General features: G+C 43.4%; 1 protein-coding gene across 1 annotated transcript in view; it reads left to right on the forward strand.

Annotated features, from left to right (window-relative positions):
* Positions 1-13,510, forward strand: part of LOC128782840 (E3 ubiquitin-protein ligase RNF38-like) — a 68,178-nt gene that overhangs the window by 38,783 nt on the left and 15,885 nt on the right. Inside the window, 3 exon segments of the mRNA XM_053933329.1 lie at positions 315-399; positions 1,788-1,909; positions 9,571-9,670. Coding sequence (XP_053789304.1) covers positions 315-399; positions 1,788-1,909; positions 9,571-9,670 — 307 coding nt within the window.

Here is a 13,510-nt window from a genome sequence, read left to right on the forward strand (position 1 = left end):
GTTCAATATTAATATTAACTATGTGATGCAGGCTATCAAGAGATTAATTTCTGTAATAACACTGAACCTTACTGTAAGTATGAGATTTCATAGTAATATACATGCAATTTAAAAATTCAATACAGCGAGTACCAAAAAGTGATGCAATTTAAGTCTTAATTATTTTAATTCTTAATTTCAAATTTAACCTTTTACTGATTCTTAGAATTCATTGATTTCAGACAGATCAATAACATAACTCTACCTCTGACATATGTTTGCAGGCTTTTCTTCAGGAAGATTTTGAGTTTTACTGTTGTTTGTTCTTCTGGCAGATCATTGCTTCCTGTGCCACCTGCAGTTAGACCAGCTTTCAGTTTTGAGTTGGATGTGGAAGATGGAGAGGTCGAAAACTATGAGGTTGGTGCGTGAAGTACAAATTCATGAAGAACAGACATTAATATATGAACTTAAATGGTTTTTGCTTTTTAAAGACAAAAATTGGATTAAATAAATGTAATGTTTATGAAAACAGAATATAGAAACATTATTTTTCCATACTAGTTTCTATCTTGCTATCTTTACAGATTAGTGTTAACATTGTAGGATGAGTTCAGGTAAACATGCTGTTGGCAAGAATCTATTAATATATATTTTCTCTTGACAATAAGGAGAGCACAGCAAGTCACATATTTTGAAATAAAATGTCAGTCTTAGATAATTGAGGGCTAATCCCAGCTCTTGTCCTTGCTGCTTCTCAGGCTGTTGGAGTCTCATCAGATTCTGTTAAGCAGCCCTCAACTGCTGCCTACCCCTCCTCATGTATCTGTTTTGCCTTGATTCTGCTCAGACATGTATTTATGCTGTTGTATAGCATTTGCAGTGTAATGACAGGCTCTCCTATAATGCTTATTTTGCTAGTTAAAAGAAGCATCATATTGTAGCTGGCATTTTGGGCTTTGGGTTTTGGGCTATTTGAGAATCTGTACTCTGCATCTTTCATCAAATCTCTTAACTTCTGTGCTTCAGTTCTCTATCAAGTTTATACCGATGCTTTTCTGGAGCCCCTCATGCAGGAGCAGAAATTATTTACATGAGGATCACTTAGGTACAGTGTTCTACCTGTATGAGCAAAAAATTTTATCAGAAAATGTCTCTATTCAGTTTGATGTCATGTCTTTGTTTCCAAAGGCTCAGCATAAAATCTCCATGTCTCAATTCAGTTAGCCCAAGAAGTGGAATGTGAGTAAAAAGTTGTCCCTTTAAACTCTTGGACACATAGAGCTAGGCTCATTGCATATTCCTAGAAAGTAAGTTTGTCAACATTTTCTTCTAGTTACTCACACAACTGTGTGGGGGACAGGGAAAAGGGAATTAACTTCCAAAATAAAACACGTATCAAGCTGTGAATACAGTTACAGAAGTGATTAACAGTTAGGTCATGGATATTTGGAAATCCCAAAGAGACTATCTTATTCAATTCAGAACAATTTGTCAATGATCAAACTTCGAAAGACATCTTTCCATAGTGCTTGCAGTTGTAGAGAGAAGCAAGTCTAAACATGCCTTGATTAGCTTGGTTGGTTTGAGTATGGTGCTAATAATGCCAAGGTCACATGTTGAATCCCCATATGGGCCATTCACTTAAGAGTTGGTCTTGATGATTCTTGTGGGTCCCTTCTGACTGAAAAGATTCTGTGATGAGGTGGGTTTTGCCATCTGTGACGTGGCAGAAGGAATCACTTCTGGTAGAGCTGGAGCTTGTTGGGGCAGTGAATGTTAAAAAGTCCAAATTCCTTGTTTCGTAGGCACTGTTGAATTTGGCAGAACATCTAGGAGAAGCCAAACATCGAGGACTGACAAAGACAGACATTGAACAGCTTCCATCTTACAGGTTCAATCCAAGCAATCATCAATCAGAGCAGACATTGTAAGTACATCTATCTCAAAATTACATACTTCACATGACTGTTCCTATTCTTTCAGACTGCAGCCTAAACTAGTCAAATACTGTAACAAAAGTGCTCTAAAAGCACTCAAATAAAAAAGATAAATTGTATTAAACAATTTTTCAAGTCAGATATAATTTTTCTTGACTTTAAAATTCTACCTAGTCTCACTTCAGTTATATGTCCAAATTTATTTATTCAGTATTTTAAAAAAGTATTCAAAACAAATTTTTGGCATACTAGATAACTTGGAATTCGGCCTATATTGAAATATTTTCCAATTACTAAAGTTTAAAGTGCTCCTGAAAGAGCTTTTGAAAGTCTTTGAGGTTAACAGTTATATTTTCTTATTTTTAAGACAAATTCTCTTTGAAAAATCTATAACGGAGAAATGAGATACAGGTTGGAGGCAGTAAAAGTTATATACACTGCTGTCAAATATTTGAAATGGAACTGAAGAGTTTTTTTTTTTTTTTCTCTGATGTTCCACTTAGAGCAATCTTCAGTGTTGTTTTTAACATAGTAGAGAATAAGAAAAAAAAAAAACAACAGAGAACTTAAGTAGATGATATCCCTGTGTCGTGGGGACAGGACATTTTCATGCTTATTATCCCAATCGTGGTTTCTGTTCCCTGCTCTCAGTTTGTTTTGTCTTCCCCCCCCCACCCCGGCTCGCTGCTGCTGGCTTGCTGCTTTGCTTTGGCTTGCTGCTTTTGCTCGCTGCTGGCTGCCTGCTTTGCTAGCTCTGTTTTCCTTTCTTTTTTCTTTGCTTTTCGCTTGCTTGCTTTTTTCCCTTCCCCCCCCCCCCCCCCCCCCCCCCCGCGAAGATATCGGACCTACTCCGGGCAGGAGCTCCCCCGGGGTCTGCGAGAGAAGCTTCGTACCCTCTGCGGCAAAGAGAGATACAGCTCAACCCCCTTGGACTGGTGAAAACATCTGTTGTCATCTCGGGCTATTTCTCTTGTGCTGGGGAGTGTTTTTTTGTTGTTCCTTAATAAACAAGTTTTTTCCACTTCCCCTCTGAAGAAATTCCTCCAGAACCCGGTGGTGGGGGAAGTTGCGGAGGGTTTTGTTTCCTATAAGGGGCTCCTTTGGAGATGTTTTCCCCTAATTTGTCCTAAACCAGGACAAATAATTTGGTGGCCTGTACGGGGAAGGCCAGACAAAGTGGAAAAAACTTTATTCTAATAATATTTTGGCTTTAGCTGTTTTGTGGGAATATTGGTATGTCTCTTTTTAAAGCTATAATGTCATTTGGAGTGAAAGCCTGCCTCTATTTGTGGTCATTAGGGTTCTTTGAAGTTTTGATAGCTTTATGGTCCCTGGAGTTATTTTCTTATCCAGAAGTAGCTCCAGTATTGTCCCTAATACGTAGCTTTTGTAGCAGAGGGGCACTAACTAGAATATTTATTGGGCTGGGCTTGGCTGTGATACTTTGCAAGGGGCTTATAAAAATGTTGTTATCAGCTCCAGGAATGTATAATTCGTGGTTGTGGCTGTGTACTAAATTTGTTATGGGGGAGGAGGTTTTTCAGCCTTTGCTTTCCTTTTCCTCCTCCGAATTGTTTACATCTCTATTAGAAAATGTCCTGTCCTCCCTGACTGCCAAGGACACCATCTTTCTCTTATTTAATTTAATAACCTTTCTCTATACTGTCTGCAGTTTATATAAGATGAAGGCTGAGATTTCTAGAGGGGTGGTGAGACCTCTGATTTAGGAGTACAACCAAGGGTGAAAAATCCTGAGTGGTGCGGGAAATGGGAGGATATGGGCCAAATTTTAAAGGAGTTTTCTGATCCTGTAGTTTGGGACTTTCCATCTGAACACATCCAGAACCCAGCTGAGGTGGTAAAGTACCTGAAAGGGAAATGCCAGGATAACCCTAAGGAGAAAAAGATCATTGCAGTGAGCTGGGCCCTGGCATATGCTTATCGCACTCTGCTTGATACTGTAGGGCAGCAGACAGAGGAAGGGGGGCAGGGAGATAAACCAGCAGCAATCCCAGTCACTCAGGCTGCAGCCAACAGCCCAGGCTCGAAGCCAGCAGCTAAACCAGACTGCAAGCCTCAACCAATGGCTGTGGCTACTAGCACGCGGAGTGGAAAGTGCACAGAGAAGACCGATCGACCAGTGGATGACAATGATGAGTATGATGCAGGAGAAGGACCCTCAACGCCTCCTGACATAAAATCAGGAGTCAAAGCAACTGGCACAAGATCAGAGGCTAATATTGATTCCTTCTCCCTGAAGGCCTAAGGAAGGATTATCGGCGACAGCCCGACGAATCTATAATTAGTTGGCTGGTCCGCCTTTGGGATGCGGCAGGGGAGGCTACCATTCTGGATGGCACTGAAGCAAGGCATTTGGGGTCCCTGTCACATGATCCTGTCATCGACCAAGGCATGATGAGGGGGGCTAGCCCTCACAGCCTCTGGGAACGGGTCCTGGACAGCATAGCACAAAGATATCTGTGTGCCGATGACCTCTATGTTCAGCAGACACGATGGAAGACCATAGAACAGGGGATCCAGCGCCTGAGGGAGATGGCAGTGGTGGAGATCATTTTTTCAGATGACGTAACAACTAGGAATCCGGACCTTGTACCATGCACACCTGTAATGTGGAGGAAACTGGTGTGACTTGGGCCACCTGAATACGCTTCTGCTCTAGCAATAATGAAGCGGGAGGAGGTATATGAGACTGTACTCGATATGGCAAAGAAGCTTCGGGCATATGCGGATGCTGTACATGGCCCGACCCATGCCAGAATTGCAGCTATGGAGACACGACTGCAGGAATTAGAAGGAAAAATAGAGGAAAGCCGCAAGAAACTCAGGGAAGAGATTAAGGAGGACCTCCTCCAAATCTCAGCTGTACAAATTAGAGGCCCTGGCACCCAACGCAGACGTTCCCTTGTTGGGGAGAGAAGGTACACCCCATGAGCTGAGTTGTGGTTCTTCTTACGTGAGTCTGGAGAAAACATGAGGAAATGGGATAGGAAGCCTACTGCTGCTCTGGCACAATGGGTGCGTGAATTGAAGGAAGGTAAGAAAAGGAAAGCAGCCCCAGTTGCCCATAGCCGAACAGCCAGGTATGATGATGATGATGACATGTCTGATCCCCTTGAGGGAACCTCCAAGACATATGCCCAAGGAAAGAAGGATAACCAGGCATAGAGGGGCCCTGCCTCTAGCCAGGTAGAGGCAGGGGAAAACCATATCTTCTGGACGGCGTGGATCCGATGGCCTGGCGCATCAGAGCCACAAAAATATGACGCTTTAGTGGATACTGGTGCACAGTGTACGTTAATACCATCGGGATATGTGGGGGCAGAGCCTGTTTTCATTGCTGGTGTGACAGGGGGATCACAACAACTGACCCTGTTGGAAGCTGAGGTGAGCCTGACTGGGAAGGAGTGGAAGAAACATCCCATTGTGACCGGCCCAGGGGCTCCGTGTATTCTGGGCATAGACTTCCTCCGGAGCGGCTATTACAAAGACCCGAAGGGACTCAGGTGGGCCTTTGGAATTGCCGCTGTAGAGGCAGAGAACATTAAGCAATTAAACACCCTGCCTGGACTGACAGAAAACCCATCTGCAGTAGGGCTCCTAAGGGTGGAAGAGCAACGAGTGCCAATTGCGACCTCGACAGTGCATCGCCGGCAGTATAGAACGAATCGAGATGCCGTGATCCCCATCCACAAACTGATTCGTGAGCTGGAGAGCCAAGGGGTGGTTAGCAAAACCCACTCACCCTTCAACAGCCCTATTTGGCCTGTGCGTAAATCTGAAGGAGAATGGAGACTGACTGTGGACTATCGAGCATTGAATGAAGTGACTCCACCACTGAGCGCTGCTGTGCCGGACATGCTGGAACTCCAGTACGAGCTGGAGTCCAAGGCAGCACAGTGGTACGCCACTATTGACATTGCTCATGCGTTTTTCTCCATTCCTCTGGCAGCAGAATGCAGGCCTCAGTTTGCCTTTACGTGGAAGGGAGTGCAATACACCTGGAATCGACTGCCCCAGGGGTGGAAGCACAGTCCTACCATCTGCCATGGACTGATCCAGGCTGCACTAGAAAAGGGTGAGGCTCCAGAACATTTACAGTATATCGATGATATTATTGTGTGGGGGAAAACGGCAGCAGAAGTGTTTGAGAAAGGAGAGAAAATAATCCAGATTCTCCTGAAAGCCGGTTTTGCCATCAAGAGGAGCAAAGTCAAGGGACCTGCTCGAGAGATCCAGTTCCTGGGAGTGAAGTGGCAAGATGGACGGCGTCAGATTCCTACGGATGTCATCAACAAGATCACAGCTATGTCCCCACCAACCAACAAGAAGGAGACGCAAGCTTTCTTAGGCGCCATAGGCTTTTGGAGAATGCACATTCCTGAGTACAGTCAGATCGTGAGCCCTCTTTACCTGGTCACCCGCAAGAAGAGCAATTTCCATTGGGGCCCTGAGCAGCAACAAGCTTTTGCCCAGATTAAGCAGGAAATTGCTCATGCAGTAGCCCTTGGCCCAGTCAGGACGGGACCAGAGGTCAATAATGTGCTGTACTCTGCAGCCGGGAACCATGGTCTGTCCTGGAGCCTTTGGCAGAAAGTGCCTGATGAGACTCGAGGCCGACCGCTAGGATTTTAGAGTCGGCGCTACAGAGGGTCTGAAGCCAACTACACCCCAACAGAGAAGGAAATCTTGGCTGCCTACGAAGGAATCCAAGATGCCTCAGAGGTCATTGGGACAGAAGCGCAACTCCTCCTGGCACCCTGACTACCGGTGCTGGGGTGGATGTTCAGAGGAAAGGTTCCCTCCACCCACCATGCCACCAGTGCTACATGGAGCAAGTGGATTGCCCTCATCACACAGCGCACCCGTATTGGTAAACTGAATCGCCCTGGGATTTTGGAAGTGATTACAAACTGGCCTGAAGGTGAAAACTTTGGTCTCACTGATGAAGAACAAGAACCAGTGACACGGGCTGAAGAGGCTCCACCCTACAACCAATTGCCAGCAGAGGAAACACGCTATGCTCTTTTCACTGACGGTTCCTGTCGCGTTGTAGGAATGACTCGGAAGTGGAAAGCAGCTGTATGTAGCCCCACACGACGGGTCGCAGAGGCCACTGAAGGAGAAGGTGGATCAAGTCAACTTGCTGAACTCAAAGCCGTTCAACTGGCCCTAGACATTGCAGAAAGGGAGAAGTGGCCGAAGCTCTACCTCTATACTGATTCATGGATGGTAGCCAATGCTCTGTGGGGATGGCTGGAGACATGGAAAGGGGCTAACTGGCAGCGTCGAGGAAAACCAATTTGGGCTGCTGAAGAATGGAAAGACATTGCTACCCGGGTAGAGAAACTACCTGTGAAGGTTCGCCATGTAGATGCTCATGTCCCCAAGAGTCAAGCTAATGAAGAGCAGCAAAACAATAAGCAGGTAGATCAGGCTGCAAAGATAGGGGTGTCAAAGATAGATTTAGATTGGCAACACAAGGGGGAGTTGTTCCTAGCGCGATGGGCCCATGATGCCTCAGGCCATCAGGGTAGAGATGCCACCTATAAGTGGACACGAGACCGAGGGGTGGATTTAACCATGGACAGTATTTCTCAGGTTATCCATGACTGTGAGACGTGTGCTGCCATCAAACAGGCCAAGCGAGTGAAGCCCCTATAGTATGGGGGATGGTGGTCCAAGTACAGGTATGGGGAGGCCTGGCAGATTGACTACATCACACTGCCCCAGACACGCCAAGGCAAGCGCTACGTGCTCACAATGGTGGAAGCCACCACAGGATGGTTGGAAACCTACCCTGTGTCTCATGCTACAGCCCGTAACACCATCTTGGGCCTTGAAAAGCAGGTCCTTTGGAGGCATGGTACCCCTGAGAGGATTGAGTCATACAATGGGACTCATTTTAAGAACAGCCTTATCAACTCCTGGGCTAGGGAACATGGCATTGAGTGGGTGTACCATATCCCCTACCATGCACCAGCTGCAGGCAAGGTGGAGAGGTACAATGGACTGTTAAAAACCACCTTGAAAGCATTGGGTGGGGGATCTTTCAAAAACTGGGAGCAGCATTTGGCAAAGGCCACCTGGTTAGTTAACACCTGAGGTTCCACCAATCGAGCAGGTCCTGCCCAGTCTGAGTCCCTGAATATAGTAGACGGAGATAAAGTCCCAGTGGCACATATCAGAGGTTTGTTAGGGAGGACAGTGTGGATCAATTCTGCCTCGAGTACAGACAAACCCATTTGTGGGATTGTCTTTGCTCAGGGACCAGGTTGTACATGGTGGATAATGCAGAAAGATGGAAGAACACGATGTGTACCTCAGGGAGACCTGATTGTGGGGTGAGACTCATATGCAAACATCTCAATTTGCTGGATGTTACTGCCATTGTTTCTACATTAAACCACACAGACATGGGACAGAAGGAAATGTGTAAATGTCGAAAGTCAGAGCAAGTAAGAATGGAAGAGAATGTGTAAGTGTGGAAGGTTTGAGCAGGCGGGAAGGAAGTTTACGTTGTGTTCAGTAACATATTCACGATATGGGATAAGGGGTGGAATGTCGTGGGGACAGGACATTTTCATGCTCATTATCCCAATCGTGGTTTCTGTTCCCTGCTCTCAGTTTGTTTTGTCTTCCCCCCCCCCCCCCCCCCCCCGGCTCGCTGCTGGCTTGCTGCTTTGCTTTGGCTTGCTGCTTTTGCTCGCTGCTGGCTGCCTGCTTTGCTAGCTCTGTTTTCCTTTCTTTTTTCTTTGCTTTTTGCTTGCTTGCTTTTTTCCCCCTTTTTTTTCCTTTTTCCCAGGTTTCTGTTGTTCCCTTTCCCCCCCCGCCCCCCGAAGATATTGGACCTACTCCGGGCAGGAGCTCCCCCGGGGTCTGCGAGAGAAGCTTCGTACCCTCTGCGGCAAAGAGAGATACAGCTCAACCCCCTTGGACTGGTGAAAACATCTGTTGTCATCTCGGGCTATTTCTCTTGTGCTGGGGAGTGTTTTTTTGTTGTTCCTTAATAAACAAGTTTTTTTCCACTTCCCCTCTGAAGAAATTCCTCCCGAACCCGGTGGTGGGGGAAGTTGCGGAGGGTTTTGTTTCCTATAAGGGGCTCCTTTGGAGATGTTTTCCCCTAATTTGTCCTAAACCAGGACACCCTGGGGAATAAATGTGTTTATAAAATATGTACAATGGAATATAGATGTAATTTAAGGAGAAATCTTTCATAGTAAAAATGTGTGTGATCAACTGTGGCTTTGAGAAATACTCAAAGCAATTTTCTGGGATTTTTTTTTATTTTAATGTAGCTAAAATTAAAGTTAAAACGGAAAGAAATATTCTATAGGGTTTGCACTGCCTGTTTATATCAGCAGTCATGAGCTCAAATATTTTGAATTATGGTAATACAATCTATTTACTACTTGAGCCAGTGAACTCCCTTGTCTGCTTTGGGATTTGAAACTATGGTGAAAAAACAAAAGAAATTCTCATTTTACACTGGTCTGCAAGAGATCTATACCCATGAAAGTTTGATCGCTGTAGATACTCCAGTGGTTTTAAAAAACACATTTGCAGACACGGTTTATAAGTTGCCTGTTGTTATTAAATAGTAAAGTTTATAGATATTTGCTCTTTTTTTTAGGTGTGTTGTGTGTATGTGTGAATTTGAGGCAAGGCAGCTACTTAGAGTCTTACCCTGTAACCACGAGTTTCATGCCAAGTGTGTTGATAAATGGCTTAAGGTAAATAAAATCTGTGTTGGATGCAATTTATGTCCTAGTTTGTATTTTATTTTTTTCTTTAGTTTTCTACTGCATTTAATTTCATTTCCCATTTTTAATATTTAGTCTCTGAAATAACAAAACAGTGCACAAGCAGAATTTTTATTCTTTCTGCTCTCTCCTTACACTATAGAAATATTGATTTTAGTGATTAACAAAAGATGTTTATTTTTAATAATAATTGGAATAAGGTAATTTCAAAAGGAATATGAGGAGAATAATCTTCACTGGTTGAAAGTACTCCTATAAGAATCCTTCCTATCATTATGAATTTGAATTCTTGGAGCAAATAAAAATTTATCTATCTTTATAAGTTTTAAGACATGATTGAGAGATATTTGAAAAAAAAAAGGACTTAGCATGAAATTATGTCTTTATGCATGCTATGATATATTCATTCAAAACAAGTTGTGGGGAAGACCTAGAAGCAGGACAGTGCAATAAGTTTCTTGTCTTTTTAAACAATTCTATTCAGATTTACTTTAATGTATCTATAGTCTGTGTTGCAGTATCAAATATTTCAAAGTCCTATGTGAAGAAGCATGTCAAATATCTCCTAGAGAATTATAGATGCAATCTTATGTTGCATCATTTTAAGATATATTTTTTAAAAAATGTTCTCATGCTTTGCTGACAAATGTATTCCTATAAAGAATACACATTTTTCACTTTATTCAAGTCCTATAATTTCTAGGCTTTATAAAGTGAAGGAAATGACTGCTTCTTGCATACAGTAGAATACCTGTGCATAAAGTGAAGTCTTGGATTTGATATTGGCAGTAGCCTTTTGGGTAATAGAGGATCATGAATAATGATAGAATTTTAAAAAAAGTAATCTGAAAACAACTTTGGGTTAGCATAACCAATTGTCCAGGTTTTGGTCCAGATCAATGGGAGGGGCTGAGGTAAAGACCCTAATGTTATTTGATACCACCTGATGTTATTGCCTGGGGCAGGGAAAGGGATTGTCTCTCTTGCCATGGGAAGAAGGGTGTTCCTTCTTGTGGGAGAAAGCATGGTGGTTGGAATAGTCTGGTATTGTTTTATTTTATGTGTAAATTGCTTCAGTATCTTATACCTTTTGTTATTAATATTGTTGCTGTTACTGTTCATTTTCTTATCTCATTGCTGTTTCCAGTAAATTGTTCTTTTCTCAACTCATGATCTTTGCCTTTTGTGCTTTCAGTTGGAGGGAAGGGGAAGCAAGCAGTGGTGTGGTTTTAGCGAGACTACTAAATTGGAGAACACCAGTCCTAAACCATGACAGCCACAATTGGCACCCAATGTGTGGCACAAAGGGTTGAGATAACAACACATCTGACCAGAGTGGGTTGGAAACAAAATTTGATCTAAGCACATGCTGTATTGGGTCCAGAACCACTGGTCACAATGTTGCTTGGTCTGTTCATGTGGACGTGGCACCTAACCTTGTGTATATTCCTGTATGCGTTCCTCCTGGTGCTCTTTTTCAGAGCAAGGAGAGGGATCAGGATTGCTTTGTTGCTGTACTGTGGGATATCAGCATATGACATGATAATATCAAGGACAATGAGGGTCATTTGGGATGTGCAATCAGTGTTGCTCTCCTACCCTTACCTTGGGTGCTAACTCTGGGAATTCATTAGTAATTGTACCCAGCCTGTGGGGGGAACAGGGGAGGATGATTTTCCTCAGCCTTTCACCCCCTTTTCCTTCTTTAGACCTGTTAAAACAGTTCTTGAGAATTCTGAATTCCCTTTGGATGTTAAGGAAAGCATGTTGTTGTTGCTAGGTCTCCCAGGTCTCCTCAGTGTGGTCCACACCATATTTAGAATTACAAAAGAGATTTCTAGAAAGGTCATTCTGAGATCTGTCCCGAGGGTGGATAGTCAAGAGTGGCATGGAATGTGGGAGGACATGTGTCAGTTTTTGAAGGACTATTCTGCTCCGATGGTTTTGAAGTTTACCCCCAGCAACTACAGGACCCTGATAAAATGAAGGAATATTTGTAAGAAAAATGCTGTGGCAATTCCAGAGAGGTGTAAAGCTATGCAACGTGCTGGGCCCTGGATACTATTTTTCACATACTGCTTGTCACTAGACAGCACCCTCAGAGAGAGGAGGAGGAAAGCAGACCAAAAGGTACTGTGGCCATTCAAACTGCAGCTGAACCAGAGGAACAACCCACGTCAGTATCAGTCACCCCTATACAGAAGAAGAAATCCAATACCAAATCAGTTTGCTTAGTGAGGTATGAAGAGGAAGCAGGGCTCGAAGAACAGAAGGAAGTGGCAGGGCCAGATATAATCACCTGATCTCTATTCCCAGATGAACTGCGAGATGTGTGAAAAGATTTCAGCTGCTAGTTGCATGAGCCCCTGGTGACCTGTCTGCTCTGATGCTGGGATATTGCAGCCCATGATACGAAACTAGATGGTAGTGAAGCCAAGCAACTGGGATCCCTGTCCCGGGATGTGGGCATTAAGAAGGGACTTGATAAGAGGACAGAAACTCTCAGCCTCTGGAGGTGACTCCTATCAAGCATGAGGGAAAGGTATCTTTTCAAGGATGATCTTTTAGTACACTGAGACAACTGGAACACCATGGAGCAAGGTATGCAGTACCCAAGAAAATTAGGTGTGTGCTGGAGGTACTCTATAAGGATTGAAATAATGAGCAATCCCCTATAAATTCAGATGAGGTCCAGCGTACACAAACCACGTGGCGGAATTTCCTATGGCATGTGCCATCAGCATATGCCAACTCATTGGCACTGATGTCATGGAAAGAAAGAGAACAAAGAGTAGATAATTTGGTTACCTAACTCCAGCTATATGAAGAAAGTATGGGCCTGTGTCTCATCTGTGAAAAGACTGTCCAAGGACCTCCAGCAATTTAAAGAGGACTTCCAGGAATTTAAAGAAATGTCTTATGACCCTCCAGTACAGACCAGGGCCTCTGCTATTGCAAACAAGTGCCCCCCCACCTGACATCATTGCCTGAGGCAGGGGAAAGGGACTCTCTTCCCTCTCTTCCAGGAAGGACATTCCTTTCAGTGAGGGAAAGGAATGGTCCAGTATTGGTTTATTTTACATGTAAATAATTTCCTTGTCTTATACCTTTTGTTATTAATATTGTCGCTGTTACTGTTAATTTTCTTATCTCATTGCTGTTTCCAGTAAGTTGTTCTTCTCTCAACCTGTGATCTTTGCCTTTTGAACTTCCTATTGGAGGAGGGGAGGGGGAGCAAGCAGCAGTGTGGTTTTAGCAGGAGTACTAAATTGGAGAATACCATTCCTAAACCACAACACCAATATATTCTAAAGGTAATACTAAATTCTAGGACTGGTATTAATCTTTCCACAATACTGCTCTGTGTCTTTTCTTTGCAGCTTATTTGAATGAAATATGTGCTTGGGTTCAGAATTTGGTAAGAGAACATATCTGAGAATCAACTAGATGATTGTAATGTGTTGTTCGAGCTTGAAATATTTTTTAAAGCAAGTTAGCATTCATAGATATTTACTTAGACTGTTATATAGAGTGATTGTCAACTAGCTCAAATTAACATATACGCAAGTGTCAGTACAGAATATTTTCTAGTCCCCTGCTGTCGCACTACGACACAAAATAACTCACGCACTCACTCAAAGATGCAAAAGAAGGAAAAAAGCAAATTTTATTTCTGACCTCGCAATATATAGAATTCCAAAAGTGACAGTGGATTGGAGGATGAAATTGCCACCTCTCCAACCACACTGGTCAAACCAACAGTCCATCAATTCTCTCCTTCTACAAAGAAGAATGCAAAACAATCATTAT

Source organism: Vidua chalybeata, assembly GCF_026979565.1.
Source record: "Vidua chalybeata isolate OUT-0048 chromosome W unlocalized genomic scaffold, bVidCha1 merged haplotype SUPER_W_unloc_1, whole genome shotgun sequence".
NCBI classification, from domain to species: Eukaryota; Metazoa; Chordata; class Aves; order Passeriformes; family Viduidae; genus Vidua; species Vidua chalybeata.